The sequence below is a fragment of the Sphaerodactylus townsendi genome, linkage group LG06 (assembly GCF_021028975.2).
Source record: "Sphaerodactylus townsendi isolate TG3544 linkage group LG06, MPM_Stown_v2.3, whole genome shotgun sequence".
Classification (NCBI taxonomy): Eukaryota; Metazoa; Chordata; class Lepidosauria; order Squamata; family Sphaerodactylidae; genus Sphaerodactylus; species Sphaerodactylus townsendi.
This window is the reverse complement of record NC_059430.1, coordinates 83,595,236-83,615,080: the sequence shown is the minus strand read 5'-3', so window position 1 is coordinate 83,615,080 and position 19,845 is coordinate 83,595,236. Positions and strand designations below refer to the sequence as shown.

The window sequence follows — 19,845 nt, the reverse complement described above, 5'->3', positions numbered from 1 at the left end:
CTAGGTGATCCTTTATTTAGTTTGCTCTAAGGACCTTCATGTGGGGTTGGTATTCCAGTAAAAATAGTTTTAGAATAGTTGCTAGCTTCAGTAGACAAACTAGATATGAGCTAGCTTAGATTTGGAGCATGAACTTTTGAGTCACAATTCTTTTCATCAGATACCTCAAGAAGCTCTTGAAAGCTCATATGCTGAAAATCTTGTTGGTCTGTAAGGTGATACTGAACTTGAATCTAGCCATTTGAATTTAAAAAAGGGGATGGACAAGGAGAAATTTCCTTCAATGGATACTCCAGCTATTCCTGTGCAAGCTCTTAGCTGCTGCTTAGATATCAAGATCATTCTGTTACATGCAAGTAGATTGAACAAGCTAGTTAAATGTAATTTTTTTTTTAAAAAAATGATATACAGTTATACCTTTTACAAGGTATCACTGAGAGTGAATGCTGGCAGGACATTCATCTAGTGGTGAACAGTGGCCAATGGGAGCTTTTATGGAAGAGTCCTGATCCTTCCGTGGAAGCACTGAAAGCAGCTGTCAGGAGAGACTGGCTGCTGGGGACTGATTTTCAGTTGCCATAGTTCAGGGGAATTAGCAATGGGACTGGGCCTCAGGAGGCAGGACAAGATGAATAATGGGGGGAAAAGGTGAGATGCTCAAAAGAGAAGTGCGGGCTGGAACTCAAGTATGCAGGATTACTGCAGGAGGAAGACTCTGAGAACAGTGTCTGAGCAACCAAGCATTCACTTCAGAGTCCCAAGCACACAAAGCAGAATTGCTTCCTTGTCTGAACTGCAAGGGAACCGAAGTGGCCACTCTATCAGAGACATCATGTGCTTCTTAGTTGCTGGCCAACTAGGCATACTTGTATTCATTGCACAGATTCACAGATGCCTATAATTAATTCTCCATTCACTTGATCAAAGTTTAAATTCTTCTGATCCCTACACAGCCAATTGCCATGCATTGGGTTGGTGAGAAACAGCCAGTGGGCACTGTCCATTAAAAAAAATGTGCACTGAAATTGCTATGCCAATTCACTGCTTTTATCTAAATGTACTGTAACTGTTTGAGTAGGAGGGATTCTGCTGAACTTTAGAGAAAGATCTTCTCTGGAACTCAGTTTGTTATCTCCAAAGATCTCCAAAAGAAAAACCATTCTCATGATTTTCAGCATGTAGAAACTGAAAATAACATGCACGAAGTCCAAGCAAGCCCAGGATGATCGAAGTATGCAGTCTTAGGCATTTATTCCCAAATTTTACATCTTGTTGAGTTCAATATAATATAGTTCCTAGTAATGAACATAAGGTTGCCACTTCAAGTGTCTGGAAAATGGAATATTCTTAAGAAAAACATAAAAGGGGAGAAATGGACAAATTGTACAAAGTCGGCTTTTCTTCTAGGCAAGTTAAAAACCATAATGGCACAGCAGAGCTTGGTCCAGTTTCTACAAAATCTCACCCTCCCTCAGCACAAATTATATACAAAAACATACACACACATTTCCAATATCATTGCAAGCCTTTTTTTCTTTTGCTGAATCAGCAAATAACATGCAAAGCAAAGTTGTGATTTATCCAATGTCAGTTTTGTCCTACAATGTCCACACATCAAAATAAATACCCACTTTTCAACTTGATTTCAGTAGTTAAATGCAAAACAATGTCTGCCGGCCACATTGCTGACAGTCTCCAGATTCTACAATTATGTTCCTATCAAGAGATTATTTCTGAGGCTGAGGAATCTCTTAGAAGGATGAGGTCAACTGATAATATCAACATTCTTAGAACTGCCTCAATTCAGGCTGCAGGCTGAGCAACTAAATGAACCCTCTTGAAAACAACTTCCCGCTCATTGAAACCTAGCATATCAGGGAGAACTCTAACCTATAAAGTGTTTTGTGGGGGAAAGCATTCCAATATTTGACTGCTTCTTTACAAACTAAACTGGAAAAGGCCAGGAAAAATTTAGCCAGTCCTGCTGATTGTATAAACTGGCTATAAGAAACATTTCAGGTGAATTGAAAATAACATCTCAAAGATCTGCCGGTGGGGAATTCAGATTAGCCTGTGCACTCCCACTTCTTCTTCTTCTTAGAATGTCTTTCATTTTCCCTTCTTAAATATTACATAACAGCCATCTTGAACAGTCTGCATAGATTTGTGCTTGCTTAGTCATACAAACAAATTCAGGTAATCTTTTATAGTTGTTTTTAAAGAATTACAAAGAACAGAGGAGTTTCAGAGCAATAATGTGGCTTTCATATGAAGTCGTGCCTCTTGAATTTACTAAAATATATATGAATATATATAAACTCTGGGTTATTATTTAAAGCCAGGAATGTGTGTCTAAACTGCATTGATAAGTTGCAAAATACTGTCACACTGAATAGTTTTGCTGTAGTTTAAGGAGACATTGGAGCCAAAGAGGATATAGGAACTTGCTACTTTTCGGTACTGTAATCACAAATGGCTAATATAACACAGCCTTTAAAAATCTGACTGTAACCACCTCCTAAGATGATAGGGCAAAGAAAACAATTCACACAATGACATCGAGGGTATAAATAAATATGACATCTAGGGTATAAACTCAAATTCAGTGGCAAAATTCCGACGGAACGTATTGCCACTCGGTTTGTACCCTGGTTACTGCAATCCAGCTATGGAATTAGCTCTTCAAAAATGCACTGTCAGTTCTGAAAAATACGCCAATTCCTCTTCCAACCGTATCACTCATGTTAAATTATTCTAAAATAGCATAATTCACACACAAAATTCTTTCAAAGGTACCCATTTAAAATGAGTATTTACCAAGATTAAAATTTAACCACAAAAAAGTATCCAGTTTTTAAGTGTTTATTTTCCTGCCCAAAATGCTTATTTCTCCAGGCAGTTGTCTTCCTGTTGCTTATCTTTTACAGAGAGGTCAGATGTCCCACAAAAGATGGAGCTTGTAACGTGGAGGGTGGGTCTTCATACTTTGAAGGGGCCTCTATTCCTCTTGCAAAGAGGTTGATCAACTGACAGTGAACCCTGCAAGAGAAAGACAACGAAGAGTCTTGACAAGATTATAGCCACATTAATAATGATCAACTGCTACTCCGCAACAGTAGCAATCAAACTTTGCGCGGGTGGGGGCTACTGCCAGAAAATCAGGGTCACTCCATTGTATATTTAGATTCTATTTTGACAAGTGCCCAATCCAGGCAATGTCACATTTGGTTCTGTGCATCAGCCTGTGCTTTTATTTTCTAAAATGACACAGCATTCAGTCATTCATAGCTGAATGTGTGAATTGATCCTATCATTAAGCATTGCCTCTGAGATAATACGAAGTGGCCTGAAAATTGTTGGGGCCAAGATGTTTCACCTATTATGCAAGAGTCGTTTTCTGTATCAAGGTATATTGGAAGAGAGGTTCTTCAGCTGGGAGAAAATGACTTGGGGACGGGAAAGGGAAATTGCCACCCCTTGCAACAAAAACCTAGATATTACCCAAACCATTGACATTTAATCAACTTTATCAACAACAATGTCACATTAATAGAAGAACTACCTTGTTTATCTTCTGCTTCATAGCCTTTTAGGGACCTGTGTGCTTTTAAGAGATCTGTACTCAGTGTGCTCCAGTGTGATGTCCATGGTCATCATGGTGGCCACTGATGTGTTTCCTAGCACCCACTTCCTTCTTCCCAAGCACCAGCATGGTTTCCATGCACCTCCTTGAAGTTGGAGATGCTTCAGAAGACAATACAAGGCATCACCTTGGGGTCTTCAGGGAGTACCTATTCAGAAATAGCTGCCTCCATGTCAGGCACGGCTCTTGCCTTGCCTGGCATCAGGTGGGCAGAGCCAAGGTCACACCTGGGCCTGTGGTTATCTGCCTTATGTTAATGGGCCTTTCTGTCTTAATCGCTGTGCTTTGCAACATAGTGAAGCAGGCCTCCTCACTCCAACCCCCCTTCCGGGTCCTGAAACAAAGACTGTTGCATGTCCTTGAGATACTTAGAACAAATAACAAAGCTTTTATCACCTCGTTATTCTGTTGTTCTATTAATCTGTGGGAAGAATGGAGTGGGGTGGAGAGATTGAGGAGGAAATGTGTGGAATAAAAAAGCGGCCGTGACTTACCATGGTCGCCATTGCTGCTGGGGAAGGGACAGCCTCCCATGGGCGGCCCCCTTCCCGGCTGCCTCGCGAGTTCCCTCTGCTCGCGAGGCTTTGGGTCTTCTAGGGCGCCCGGCAGTGACGCTGGGCGCCCTGACGTCATCTGGGAGGAGGGCCGGGCAGCCTATTTAAGGCTAGGCCCGGCTTCGCCTCCTCCCATTTGCTGGAGCGCGTGCGTTAATTTTTCATCAGCAGGCGTGCTGTAGAAAAATTTAGGTGTCTGGGGGACAGCACTCGGGCTGCACAGCACACAGATCAGACCCCCATGCTGTGCCATATGCTTTGTTTGCCTTGATCCAATTTTGTTAAATAAAATGGCTATGGCCAACTTTTTACCACACAAGAAAACATGTTGCACTCAATTTATTGTAAGTTTAGGAGGGTTCTTAGCTACTTTCCTCAGACAGCAAATGTTTCTGCAGAAACCACAGTCCCCAGACCTGGCTTTCTGCAGTAATGGTCACTAAGACAGCACAATAAAGACTACTAAACTTCTCTAGAGTCTGAAATATTGACTGTTGTACCAGAAACTTACCCTCCATCTTGCAGTCTCCTAAGATTTTGTTACTGACCCCAGCGTCTCATAGCAGCTATTCTGAGATTGGTCCCCCCAGCAGTGCCCCCCACATACCACCCTCAACATTCCAAAAGTTCCCACTGGTTCAACAAGCATAAGGACTCATGTGTTAGTAATGCATTTGGTTAACCACTACTTTTTTCACATTATCATTTGTAAGTTGCTGTTACAGTGATGTGAACAAAATGCCTCATGAACATGGCTTCAGACATCTTTTTTCTGTATCTTCCCTTCCCTTCTTTTCGCCAATCTTGATAAAGGGCTCTGGAAGCCTTGAAAGCTTGCACATTGCTTTCACGTTTTGGTTGATCTTACAAAAATGCTACTGCCCATCTTTTGTTTTCAGCTACATGTATGAACCAAAATCCAGTATTTCATTTGTTCTGGTAATCCTGTAATAAGTTTGATATCCCTGGCAACAACAGAACAAATGACCATTTGAGGTATCCCCCCACCCCAACAGCACTTTTGCTCCACGCATCGATCCATTTGAGAAAGGAAGTTGCTCACTCGACTTTGATTACTGGACTTTCCAAAGTCTCCCCGTCACAGTTCCAGATGCTGCTAGAAAAGGTGCAGCAGCAAGCAGGATGGTCTCTGCAGAACCGCCTAAAGTGCTTCTTTTGCATTTCTTTGATGTCTTCGCTGTCCTCCAAATGCTGTGATGTAAAATGAAACTTCCTGATTCGATAAACCTCTATGAAGGTGAAGTTAAACTGCAGAGACATGACACGAGGTGACTTAATCACTGTTATGATCATGAAACCAGCACAACAGGCTACCTATAAACAAAATGCAGGGTTCCACATACCAAGAAGCCCCCCCTAGGTATGCTGAAAAGTATGATATTGTAAATTAAACAAGAGGGGGAAACCCAACACCAACCCATGGATGAGATCTAAATAAACTCCACAAGCAGAGAATGCTAAGTGCATCAGAGGGTTAAAGGAAAAGGAGGTTAACGAAAATTAGTTTTCTTAAACCATGGAAGATTAAAGAATCCTGGTGGGGGAGTTTGTTTTTTGAGTGGGGTGATTTCTCCAAAATTCATCACAAGCTTTTAGCTTGTATATCACTGTCATTTGTATAACACCGTCAAGGTAATTGGCACTCTACAGAGTAGTATTAGCCACCTGCTCCCCCTATCCCTACCAGAAGAGGCTACACATCTGTATAAGCTTTTTCGGGGCAGGACCTGCTTTTTGCAAGACATTGTTAGGAAGGATGAAGGAGTTGACTTTGGATGCTTTTAGAAGCTGGTGACATAATTGAATGTCTAGTAGGTTACAAAAAAACCCTGTCTTAAAAAAAGAAGAAAAAAGAACATGGACAGCCGTAACTGAGCGTCTGAAAATATCACAATCCTACAGAAAGAATACATACCTGATCATCCTCGTTAGTATGCCTTATGAGATATCTCAGAAAACTGAATCGGGAACATTTGTGAACAAGAATGAGGTCTGCACAGCCGTCTGCCAAATGACAAGACGGTGAAAGGCCTTTTGGGCTCCGTGGGCAGGCACAGCTCATATTGACTGCATTGATGGCTAAAAACTTTCCTCTGATCACCTTCCATTGATCTCTTCTGTCATACCCTTAAAGGAGAAACAGGTATACTCATAAGAGGGAATAGAAAAGACTTCTACTTCCTACACTTTGGGTTTTGAACAGATTTTAAAGCACTGTTGACACCATTATTTGTGCAATGGAAATGGTATATGTTACAATTTGGGGGTTATTACTAAAACATCAAAATTGAAAAGATTTTATGGTTTTTAGATAAGACTTTTGTCTACAAGGACAGTGTGATGTGCTTTTCCTTATTAGATCAATAGCCATGATCCCCATCATGTGTTTGTGTGTGTGTGTGTGTAAACTGCTGTCAAATTCCAACTGACCCCAGCAAGGGGCTTTCAAGGAAGTGAGAAGCAGAGGGCTTGCCATTGCCTTCCTCTGCAGAGCCTTCCTGGTGGTCCTCTTTCCAACTACTGACCCTGCTTAGTTTCCAAGATCTGTTGAGATCTGACTATACCATCCTGCCTTAAATCTTGGGGAAAACATCTATGGAGCTCCCCATCCTCCTGGCTGTGGTTGGCCAGATATGCCTTCCCTCCTTCCCCTTCCCGGACGGTCTTCGGTCTGTCTTCATCCCTGTTGGTTGGGGAGTGGCTGGCATAGCTGGAAAGCTTACGTGACCCAGGGTTGGATCCTGGCTGGGTGAGCTGGTCCCTGGCAGGCAATCTGCCCCACTAGTGGGAGTCCATTCAAGCAGTGCCCCACGGCTGCCAGTGGCGAGGAAGTCCTGCCTTGCCCTTCCTCACTCTCCTTCCTCTTCTAACTTCTCACTCAGGAGGTCTGCCTGAATATAGTTAGGTTCCTCTCTCACCTCATTCATGCTCCCCCCCCCCCCCCAGCCCATTTCTTGACTGCTTTTTGTATCTCCCACCCATGCCTGCTTGGAGTAGAAAATAGACAGAAAACCTCAGGATATATCATGCCAACTGACTGACAAGCAACATACTGAATTCATGCCAGGCAGGCATGTCACAATGATGTGCCCGTAGCTTGGCCACAGTGACTGACTTTCTGGGCTTAGTCTGTTGCTGCCCTGGACTTCTCCCCATCTCCCATTAAGCTACCCTGAGAGAGTCCAGCTGCCTGCTGTGCCACTGACCTCATCCCATTTACTGGCAGTGGCAAGGTGGCTGAGGAGAGCAATGCTGGACTGGAGCATGCTACCACAGCCAGCTCAATCCCTGCCAGGAGTCCGAGTGGGGAAAGTCAGCAGAAAGTGGCGATGGACAGCCAAAAGGCAAGTGGCAAAGCTGAAGGACAAGCCCTCTGCCACTATCCAGCCTGTGCTTGGGTTGCTGTGGGGTGGGAGGGGGGGAGGAGAGGAGCTGGAACACCTTGCCCCTTAATGGAGAGGCAAGGATTTGGGTTGGTCGGCCAACCAGGGAGCTGATGAGGGGGTGGCAATTTCCCTTCTGCCAACTCCTTCCCCAAGTCATTTTCTCCCAGTTGAAGAACCTCTCTCAAGTATACCTTGATATAGTATACCTTGATACAATGCATCTTAAAGGCATTGATTAGGATCTCTCCAAGTGGCTGTACAGGCAACAAGCTGCCCACTTTGCTTGGAAATAGATAAATTAAAGTGATGAGGCCCCTCCCTCCCAATGGTAGTTATTTAGTGATTGTCTATGTTATCATGGAAACCATTTTGTAGTAGTGGTGCCCATTATATTTTCCCATACTTCCAAAGTGCCAGGAGTATGTGTGCGTGTGATGAACAGCTTGATAGAAAACAGCTGTCTTTGTCCCTTGAATGTATTAACAGCGAACAATAGTACATCAACTGGTATATGTTTCCCACTATCTAGAAGAAATAGAAGCACTTTATCATGATGTGATTATTGAAGTAGTTAAATTTTTAAAAATGCCCTTTAGAACACTGAGAAGTGCTGAATTGCACCTTGACAATGAATACAGGTCAAAATAAAATGAAAAAGAGTTATGTTTAATAAGTACAGCCAGCAAAGTGAATGTAGAGACTGCAAACACCATCTTAGTTCTGCAACAAAATGGGACCACAGTCCTGCTCCACCACCTGTTCTTTAACAGCTGTTTATCTGAACACAATCCATTGGTGGAAGTGCTGTTTTCACTTAGATGCTGAACTGCTGCTGCTGTCTGGGTTTGTTCTGTTTCTTCTCAGTCAGGATTAATATTGTTATTTATATTTAAATCAAATATTTTAGCATGTCTTAAGGGACAGCAGAACATTCAAAACCCGAGCTATGCTTTCAGTGCTCCAATACCTACTTTGAATTCCAGTGGTGAGGTGAGCTTGGAAACAGTATCTAGATAAAAGATATTCCACTGCCATTGTAGGATGCAGATGGACACCATATTCACCCGTGGGTACCAAACTGGGCATCATTGCCATAGAGCAGGGGTCTTCAAACTATGCCCCCCCAGATGTTCATGAACTACAATTCCCATCAGCCCTGCCACTTAGCCATGCTGGCAGGGGCTGATGGGAATTGTAGTCCATGAACATCTGGAGGGCCATAGTTTGAAGACCCTTGCCATAGAGTAACAGAGACTGGGACGCTTGGGGTTTTACTGGGATGCTTGGGGTTTTATTTTGTCCTTGTCAGTGTATCTACGGCCATAGTTTTGGCAGTGGATATTGTATACTGAATACATTGCATCATATAACGGATAGATTTGTACATTTATAAATGTACATTTATGTACAAAATCATTGGCAAATGCAATTCAGATACTTTTCAATGTGTGCTGTAACTCTGTCATGCACCAACACCCATCAACACTAAACGAACATTAATACTGACCAACAGAAAAATGTAACTTTTAAGAAAGCCTATTTGGTCAGATTCCTATTTGAATCTCTTTTGGAATTCTTGACTCCTGCTGTTATTCACCTACATTTGGGTTTAGCTTTATATTAATTCTTATAATAAACTTCTAGAGTCACAAGGATAACTGCATAAAAATCCAGGGCTAACTTCCATGCTGTAAACAATTACCATGTCTGTTTTTTTCAAACTTCTGCTGCTGTTCCAGCTGTCGCTTGCTTTGTTTGCAAATGTGGCACCTGGAAAACAAAAGTCAGTTCAATTTTGATTACAGGGAAGAAACCACACCCACAAACACACATACACCACACACACACAGAGTATTAATTTAAGTTTTTAAAGGCTGATTTTAGGGGAGAGGGTATTTCCAGCCAAGCCAGTACATTTTAGATCTCTTTAAACTTGGTCACTTAGCTGTTGACTTTGCTTAATGTATCAATTTGCCAGGCATTTATAAGTTCAAATTCTGTTTTTTATTTTGGTTCTGACATGCTACTAAATTTTTATAAATGATTATATTCTAGGTTTTACATTTTTTGCTTTCCGTTTCAGGGTCCTGACTGGTGGGGCACAGCATATACATTGTTACAATCAATAAACATATGCCCTCTGTCTCATTAAGATTCACACTGTTTATAGCTTTCTAGGGCTAGGGTCTCCAACTTTGCTGATCCTGTGGGCACTTTTTGAGTTTTCAGAAAAGGAAGTTGGTGCCACCACACAATGGCAGTCATGGGAGGTGGAACTAATCACAAAATGGCTGTCACTGGAAGAGGTAATCAAATAATGTTTGAAGGTTTCAAGCCAGTCAGCCTCCTGTCATGGGAACTGTTATTTCCGAATGGAAATAACACCCACAGGTGATGCCTAATGGGGTGTCCTGAGTCAATGGCTGGCTCTTTGATTTGGGAAAGAAGCAATTGGGTGGCAGCAAATATATCAGCAGGCACCATAAGCACACATGAGTGCCTCATTGGGAATCACTGCTCCAGGGTCTCAGGCAGTTGCAACTGTATTTAACAGGAATGTGGCCCCCTTTTTAAAAATGAAAAATGATGGGTTGTTTTTCAAATGTTAGTTGCAAAAATACATTATATTTGAGTAAACAAAAATGGCAATGGATTCAAGAGAACTGGACACAAAAGAAACTTGATCGTTTTAATAATTCTGGATTATTTATGGACAGGGTTCTGTATGTCTTGCACCATCATGTGCTTGGGATATCAGGGTCTGCCACAACTAATTATGCCAACTCTTTTGATTTCTGTTGGGAACACTTGATGAAGAGGCTTTGCCAGTGCTCAGGAGGTAACTGGCTGCCACATTTGGAATTGGGATTTTTTCCCTATATTATGCTCTGTATTTAAAAAATGCATATGCCACTTCTCACAAGAAACGCTTCAGGCAGATTCCAAGGTAAAAAACAACAAATCTTAACAACAATCACTGCAATATTATCAGTATTAAAACAAATCACAAAACATTACATCATTTACAATTATGACTATAAACAGGCCTCACAGTAGAAGTGAGTCATAAAAGCAAGCAAACCTAGGTAGAGATGAAAGTTTTGACCTGATGCCTAAAGAACAGCAAAATAGATGTGAAGTGACCGTTACTGGGATGGCACTACAAAGATGAGGCACTACCATGGTCTCTGGTCATCACCTGCTTCAACTCTGCAGGTAGGAGTGCATACAACAGGGCCTGGGGAAAGGATCTTAACTGATAGGCTGGATAATATGATAGAACTGGAGGTAGTCTGCCAAGTCCCACAGCCTCCGCAGGTTTTTGGTCCTTAAAGTCATTTTGAATTGGGGTGGGGGGGTGGGGGGGGGAACTGCCATTCCCCTTAACCTGATGAAGGGAGAAATGGTAGTGAAATACAGACAGGCCATTCCAGGAGAAGGAGACCTGGTCTCTAGTTGGTCACTCTTCCTTCAGGTCTGCCCCTCAGCCAATAGAAACCCAGTTTCACCAAGCTTGGCCCTCTAAGCCTTAGGATCCTGCTTCTATCAAGATCAGTAAAAGAAAAAAAATACTTCTATTCAGGATTTAATCCCCCAGTCCCAAGCCATACAGGATTTTAAAGGACAAAGTCAACTCTCTGAATTGGACTCAGGAGAGAATGGATAGTTAGTGGAATTGCTGTAGTATCAGGGACATATGCTGGTCCCAACCAGCACTCTAGCCTCAGCAATGTGCAACCAGTTGCTACTTCTGAACATTCTTTAAGGGTAGTCCCAAGCAAAGCACCTAGCAATAGTTCAGCTGGTTGTAATTAAGGCATGGATCACTGTGGCTTGATCTAACCGATCCACGAATGGACACCAGCCAGAGCTTGGCAAATGTATTCCAAGCTACAGCAGCCATCTGGTTTTTTAAAGCAACCACTGTGTGAAGCAGCACTCCCACACTGCAACAGGCTTTTCAAGGGGAGCCTAACCCCATCCATGGCAGGAGACACCTCAAATCCCAGGTCTGCCTCTCTGCTAACCCAAAGCACCTCTGTCTTGTTGGATTGTTTCAGTTTGTTCACACTCATACAGCCCATTACTGACACCCATTACTAACATCAACAGCATCCTCAGAATCAGATGGTAAAGAAAGGTAGTGCTGGGTATCTTCCACATATTGGTGATACCACAGCCCATACCTCCTGATGACTTCTCCCAGTGGTTTCATATAAATATTAAATAGCACGAGGGATAAGATGGAACAGTGCGGCATCCCACAGGGCAACAGTCATGGGGCACAGCAACCTCAGAATGGGTGGGAGTAGCAAAGTCACTCAACTCTCAACCCTTGGCTGGCAGGTTCTCTGTTCTCATGGTGCCTGCCCAGTCCATCTCCTCCTTCACCTTGGCTCTTGTCCTTATTTAAAGGGCGGTTGCTCTACCTCTTTTATTCCTTCACCAATGGACCTACCTCTTCCACAATCCTCTCCTCAAAGGAGGACCTTCCATTCCCCTCATCCAATCTTTTGCTATGTTGTACCTGGTTGTCTGCCCTCACTCCTAGGGTTGCTGGCTTCCACCTTCCTCTGAGGAACATATTCCCCCAATGCCCAGGGGTGGTTCTCCTATAGTATTCCTGCCTTTCTTTCCTATAGCTGGGGAAAATGTTCCCCTGATGCCAGGTGGGGCTCATCAGGAGTGGTCCTGCCATTTTGCTCTATTTTGGTGCAGTCTCCTGCCACTTCTTTTTTGTCAGCCTTGGAAGAAGTGCCTCAGCCTTTCCACCCCTCGCCATTGCTGCAGATAAAGACAATCACACAGGGTTTAGGGCTGCTGAAGATTCACCTGTCAGTGGGCAGGGTGCTGCCTGCCAGGCCAAAGAAGATAGGGGTGTTAAGGAGTCAACTGGAGTTAATTGCAGCGATGCTACTTGGGTTGTTGTGGTTGAGGCATGGTGGAGGCACATCAAGAGGAGCAAGACACCTTCATCACCACTTGGGGCATCCCTGGGTGGGTAGTCTGTGGAAATCTAGACTGTGTAGCTCTTGTGGTGATGTGTAGTACACTGTGTAGTGTGGGGAAGCTGACAATGTCTACCACTGAAATAGAAGGTGGAAACCTTTGGTAGTTCTACTCCTCCCATATTTACAGCATAATTCATTGTAGTATTTAATTTGCCTACAGAAGGAACCTTGGCTTTAAGTTTAGAAATCAAGAGCTTTGTCTTGGGCTGTCTACCAGGAACCAATATTTTCTGACATGGGTAGGAAGAAAAATTAATATATTTAGCCTACTTGGTTTTACAGGTTCTTCCATCTTTTGGACATCCTACTGTATGTGTTGCTGGAAGAAAGGATACTGTGCCCTCGTAGTAGTGATGAGAAAGGAAATTCTTGAAACCTTGGAGAGAGAAGAACTAAGAATAATGAAGTGTTATAAAGCAACACAGAAATGCTTTTTTCTGCCAGTTTTCTTGCCGAATGGCAAACCCTCCCCACAGATATATTACTTATTTTTAATATGTATATGTCCACCTTTCTCCTAAGCAACTCAGGACCCAAGTCAGGTAATATCAATATAAAAGCTACTGGATAAAACAAGAAACATCAAAACAGTAAATATAAAATACATTACAACACCAGTCTATAAGTACCTTATGTTGCATTAGCAGGATATTCCCGCTTTGCCCAGGCAGTGGCTGCTACAAGATCTGTCTGGAATGACTGTTTTGGAAAGACAAGAGACCAGAAATCCCCCCAGTCTCTTCCAGGAGGCTATTCCACAAGCATGGAGCAGCCACTGAAAGAGCCTGAGCCTGCACTGCTACATAACATGCTTTACAGCATAACCCTAAGAAGAGTTACTCCAGTCTAAGCACATTGAAATGATTGGGCATAGACTATAGCCGTGGTGGCGAACCTTTGGCACTCCAGATGTTATGGACTACAATTCCCATCAGCCCCTGCCAGCATGGCCAATTGGCCATGCTGGCAGGGGCTGATGGGAATTGTAGTCTATAACATCTGGAGTGCCAAAGGTTCGCCACCACTGGACTATAGTAACTCACTTTAGGATTGCACAGCTAGACATGTTTTCTTTCAATAAGCCTGAAGAAGCTTCAGCTCCGTTAGCTATGTCATTTACTACAGGTGGCATTTTTCTCAGATTACTTTGTACCTCCCCAGTTAGGTGGGGCCCAGAATTGTCCTAAAATTGCAAAATATCTCCAGACTACAGAGATCAGGAGGCAAGGGCAGCTTTGAAGAAGATATATTTAACTGCTGTAAAGCCAGTGGCAAATATCCTACCTCCCTGTCCAGTAAAGTGTCATGCCTTCCTCCAGCCCAGGGAGTAGGAGTTGCCAAATTTCAGGGGAGGCCTGGAGTTTTCCCACAGTTGTATCTGATCTGCAGATTACAGAGATCAGTTCCCCTGGAGAAAATGGCAGCTTTGGAGGGTGGATTCTATGGCATGACATTCAGGTTGATCCTCATCCCTTCTCCAAACTCCACCTTCCTCTGGCTCTACCCCCAAATCTCCAGAAATTTCCCAACATGAAACTGACAACCCTAACTCAGCACAGAGGCGTAGTGGAGAAAAATGGTGCCCATGGCATAGTAGCACCCCCTGCACCCCACTAACTGAGCCAGCAGCAGTCCCAGGAAGCCTGGCAGGGCCAGACGGGGTGAGGGGTGCCCGGCTGCGGCCTCCACCAGGTCTGGCGGGGTGAGGTGGGGCCAAGGGGCACCCTGCAGTGGCCCTGCTAGGCCACTCCGAAAGAGCGGCCTGGCAGGGCCGGCCGAGGGAGGGGGAAGGGAGAGGGGTGTGTGGGGCAACTTTCCGAGGGCCCACCTGGGGCATTTGTCCCCACGCTGCTCCATGGACGCTACGACACTGACTCAACATCCAGGCCATTCTCATGATTCCTTCCTGTTACACAGTTTCCTTACTACACCCAGAGTTATATGAAAGATTAAGAATATAAGAAGATCTTTGCTGATCAGACCAGTTCAGCATCCCAATTACCAGAAAGGCCCTGGTAGATGTGCAAGAAACAACACAGAGGCTAATGGTATTGCCCCTTGGCAACTAGCATTCACAGTCATGCTACCACAGACATCAACGTTGCTTTAATAATAGTCACTAATAGACCTATCTTCCATGAATTTATCTGATTGTCTTTTAAAGTCATCTAAGTCAGTGGCTATCCTGTAGTAATGAGTTCCACAAGTTAACTAACGTTAAGCAAAGAGGTTTTTTCATTCGTCTCTCCTGAATCTCCCATGCTTTGACACCCTTGAATTCTGGTATGCAGGGGTGGGCTGAATGCCCTGCTTCTTTGACCACGCAGCTTTTAAAGATACAGCAGCAAGTCAGGAAAACAAAATGGAAGCAAGCCATCCCTGTGTTCTACAGCACAGCTGTCTAATGAGTAGAATCTCTTTGTAAAAGGGAGAGGTACATGAAATGTGACTTCAGATGTTAAAGTGAAGAGATGTGAGATTGCCATGAGCAATCTGACACCTGGCATGAAGAAGCAAATAGGAATAGGCCCTAACCAGAGGAAACAGAATCTTCCTCTAAGCCTGTGGTGGTGAACCTTTGGCACTCCAGATGTTATGGACTACAATTCCCATCAGCCCCTTCCAGCATGGCCAATTGGCCATGCTGGCAAGGGCTGATGGGAATTGTAGTCCAGAACATCTGGAGTGCCAAAGGTTCGCCACCGCGGCCTAAGCTGTTTTTTTCCCTGCAGTGCTGATCCTACCAAGATGTAGCTTTCTAGGAAAGAGATGTGAAGGTCAAATCAATTCATTTTTTCAAGTGCCTGTGCAGAATACCAAAGTCAACTTCAGGATCATCAACATTATTTAAACACTGATAAAAGCTCCTGAATTAATTTGTGGTTAATTATGCTTGAAATATCTCCCTCTCAAAAAAAAAAAAAGCTTTAAAAAGTTACAACAACACACTTCTCTCTGTGATACACCTCTGAAGATGTCAGTCACAGATGCAGGCGAAACATTAGGAACAAGATCTACCAGACCACGGCCACACAGCCCGGAAAGCCCACAACAACCAATTGAGTCTAGCCGTGAAAGCCTTCGACAATGCTTTAAAAAGTGTTTATCAGTGAGTGGTTTTCTGTAGGATGAACACTTTAATTTTTACCTGCAAAGTCATATCTGACAGATCCCATCCAGCGCTTGTCTTCACTGTCTTTTAATACATCTCCATAAAATCCATAACCCAAAAGTGATACAAAGTACTTCAGAAATGTCTTATTGCAATGTACTGAAGAGACATCCAGAGGCTGACTGTCCCCTGTGGATGAGACACATTTCAGAATACAGAGAGACTGTGCTGTTTTAATCCTTAAGAATGGTGAGAATAGATTCAGGACTAACCAGTACAATAATTAAAGGAAGGGGGGATCCAGTACAGATGCTGAAAGCAGTGAGTTACATTCACAATTGTGCAATTTTACGGGTGCGTTTTGGTATCATGAAGCTGTTTTATACCAAATGAAGGTCCTTTGTCCTTCTAGCTCAATACTGGACCAGTTACATATTCTTAGCCTCACCTACCTCACAGGGTTGAGGATAAAATGGAAGAGTGTAGAATGATATAAGCTGTATTAGGTGTCCATTGAGGAGAAATGCAGGACATAAAATAAGTAAATAAATAACATGAGGTAGAGCAGATGAAAGGATGATTGGTAGGTGGATGTAAAGGAGAGAAGGAAGCAGGGAAAATTGAGAATATGGGAGTTGCTAGGTTGAGGGAAAGATGAAATAGTGTGGAGTAGAGATGCAGGTTCGCCTCAGTGGAAATGGGCCCAGCTCAGCTGGCATCACATAACTGGGCCATATTTTTCCTAGGGACAGGCTGCCAGGAAAAGAGAAAGAAGGAAAGCTGAAGATGTGTGGGGGTGGGGTGAGGGAGAGATAAAAATAAGTTGATTGCTGTATGGAAATGAGAGAAGGGAGCAGGAAAATGGGGAGATGCTATGGGGGCTTACAGGAAAGAAAACAAGGATGAAATGATGGAGGGGAAAATAAGATGTCCCCTGCAAGTCCTTGCCCGCCCCCCCCCCCACCCCAAGTATACCACTCTGTCTTGTCTATTTGTTTATTTGTGGCTGATTAAGTCTCTGCCACTGCAGTGTGAGCTGTAGTAAATCCCAGGTAACTATAACAGTGAACTAGATGAAATCAATGATGACTACGATTGAGTGAAACATACTGAGGATTTGGCAAACAAAGACCTAGCAACATAAGAAATTTTAAATTTTCACTGCATTCCTATGAAATCAATATACTTAAGACTGGAGAACCTTTGCTGATGATTGCAGTGTAAGGTTGTCATTTGCCCATTGTCATCAGGGGAATCCCCACAGTCACTCCTCCATAGCCCACCTGCACTTAATGGGGGAACAGGTGAGTGAAACAAGTCTTGCATCACTGCAATGCCAATTCCAGCTAAGTAGCTGGAGGTGACCTCACCATGTAAACAGTTTGGACAACACTGAGTTCTGAGTGAATTGCAGAGTCCAGCAATGTGGTAACTTCACTACTGGTTATGCAGCCAGAAGTGATGTTGTGGCATCAGAATATCACCATTAGAATATGTTCTGCACCCACTGGTCACCCATTTGCAGTGTCAGATACTTACCCACAATTATATGTAATGCTGATGTTACTGGATCATTGATGCCAACTGTTGCATAGCATATGCAGTCTGTTGAACCTAGGAGAGGAAGTATTTTACTAGCATACTTGGACAGCGTTGTAGCAATACACAGAGAAGGGTAATTTCTTTACAGATGTGTGACAACCCACTTCAGGGCTCTCTTCTTTCCTTAACAACTGAGTCCTTGAGTCCTCTGGGAGATTTGGAGGGGAATAAATGTAACAAACAAATATCTGAGCTTATGAAAATCTTCAGTTGCATTGACTAATGATGCTTTCTGTTCGCTTTCCTACACATGGATTGGCTCATATTCTTGAGACACCTGGATATATGAAATCTGCCAGGTCAGTGGTACAGTGACTTCTCCAGATTGGTTGTGTCCACATGTGCCTGGGCTCAAGGAGTCAAGGAGTTACCAGAGGACTAGGAATGGTGTGGTTCCCTAAATTAATTCTGGGCAGGGCATGTGGTATTCAAGACACAGTCCTTGACAACCCAGATTGAAAACTTCCCCTCTCTTCACTCCAAAAAGCAGGAAATAGATTCCCCGTGCCGCCCGCCCCCCCCAGTTTATGCAGTGTGACAAGGCAAAGTGCTGGTGTTTGCTTTCCCTTAGCCTGCAGAGGCAGAGGGGTCAATGCAATTTTCTAGAAGGGTGTAGAGGGAGATTGATGCATTGTTACAAAGCTGGCAGTGGAGATTCTTTTGTCAAGCTGGGGACTGTTTGTCAAGAGTGGGATAAAAGAATCAAGCTTAGTGTGTGTTTAAGCAAATGGTTTGATTTGTTCAAGCAGGCTGGCTGGCTGGATGAAGCTGAATGAAAACTAGAGCTCTAGCAGTTTAGGCTGTTTTGTACATAGCAGGTTGCACTGTGTGCTGATGAATCTTCGGGAAGTTAATTAACATCAAGATAAAGTCAAGTGGATGTTTCTGGCTCAAATGAGATACACCAGGGCAAAGCCTGGCAGTCCAACAGAGAGCCCGGGATTGAGTTGATGGTGTGGAGTTTTATCACTATCTTTCAAAAAAGTTAGAATTTTACTTAGGTTCTTTATCTGTCACGTCTGAGGACTAGAAAAGGGTTACTCACATGTGAGGCAAAAGTAGTCTACTTATGCACTGAGGCACTTTCCCCAACAATTTTAGAAAAAGACTTTCCTGGTACATTTCAGGATGGAAGACATATTCCTGTTGAAGCTAAAAGTGAAGATCTGTTGCAAGAGCTTGTGAACTTTCTGGTGAGTGTGTATGTTTGTGCGTTCATCACCATGCACTTTTGATCATATGGGTAAATCACTATTCATGGGGGGTGAGGCTCCTGAGGCAAGGCCTGTAAAGAAGAGCTGCTGGGGGAACCTCCTGCTTCTCTCTGGATATTATGAAAGCACATGCCTTGGAGTGAGGGAGTCCCAGCCAAGCAACACAAGCACAGGAACTGCAAGTCTCAAGGAGCAAAAGTGACAAGCAAACCTCATTCCATCATCCTAGTGGGACCTTTCTGCACAGTCTGTGGTGGTCAATTCCCCCTTTCTTTTGAAAGGAAGAGGCAGCAAGGTAGAGTCCATTAGCCTGCCAGGACAGCTGCCAGCCCACTGTGTGTTAACTGGCAGCCCCCCTCCTTGCCCTCAGGAGGGGAGACAGTGAAGCCTTTCCAATGGGCCGACACAGACCAGCTGTGTACTTTTGAGACCAATTATAGGCACATGGAGTTTTTTCTTTTGAAAAAGGACAAGAATTAAATAAACATGCTACAAGTCAGAGCTGTGCAAGCATGTCAGCCCCTACGGGCTCTCCTTCATTTGTAAGTCAGGAGATAAACATGGGCTACTTGGAGGCTTTGTTCTACTGTGGTTGCCAAATTGGAGAGCGCTCATGATTGCTCCCCCTCTATGTGCATTGATTTCACTACACATAATATGCAGCATATGGTATTCTTCCTATCCAGAATAAGACCCTTTTGCAACTTGATTGAACTACGAAGAATATGAAGGAAAAGCATTTGTAGAGACACAACAGGAACTTAAGCTCATAGATTCCAGCCCTGTGCTTTTAGGAGAGATACAGCACTATGCACTTACCAGAGTCAGCCCCTACGGGCTCTCCTTCATTTGTAAGTCAGGAGATAAACATGGGCTACTTGGAGGCTTTGTTCTACTGTGGTTGCCAAATTGGAGAGCGCTCATGATTGCTCCCCCTCTATGTGCATTGATTTCACTACACATAATATGCAGCATATGGTATTCTTCCTATCCAGAATAAGACCCTTTTGCAACTTGATTGAACTACGAAGAATATGAAGGAAAAGCATTTGTAGAGACACAACAGGAACTTAAGCTCATAGATTCCAGCCCTGTGCTTTTAGGAGAGATACAGCACTATGCACTTACCTGTGAGTAAGCCTCATTGAATATAGAGCAATGGACTTCTGTGTAAACATGCATAGGATGGCACTGTTAAGCATCACCCCTAACAGAATTATTTTAAGCAGCGGAATTGCAATCTTCACGTCAATGGAAGTCAACAGGCTTAGATGAGTATATTAGGATGGCCGTATAAATGT

General features: G+C 43.5%; 1 protein-coding gene across 2 annotated transcripts in view; it reads right to left on the bottom strand.

Moving 5' to 3' along the window:
- Positions 1-1,223: 1,223 nt before the first annotated feature.
- CERK (ceramide kinase) overlaps positions 1,224-19,845 on the bottom strand; it is a 43,945-nt gene continuing 25,323 nt past the window's right edge. For both annotated transcript variants that reach the window (XM_048500669.1, XM_048500670.1), the window contains exons 7-13: positions 17,268-17,342; positions 15,765-15,917; positions 12,887-12,992; positions 9,307-9,374; positions 6,134-6,345; positions 5,261-5,466; positions 1,224-3,039 (exon numbers count right to left, since the gene is read on the bottom strand). In XM_048500669.1, the coding sequence (XP_048356626.1) occupies positions 2,922-3,039; positions 5,261-5,466; positions 6,134-6,345; positions 9,307-9,374; positions 12,887-12,992; positions 15,765-15,917; positions 17,268-17,342 (938 nt within the window). In that variant the 3' untranslated portion in view covers positions 1,224-2,921. The remainder of the gene's footprint in view (positions 3,040-5,260; positions 5,467-6,133; positions 6,346-9,306; positions 9,375-12,886; positions 12,993-15,764; positions 15,918-17,267; positions 17,343-19,845) is intronic.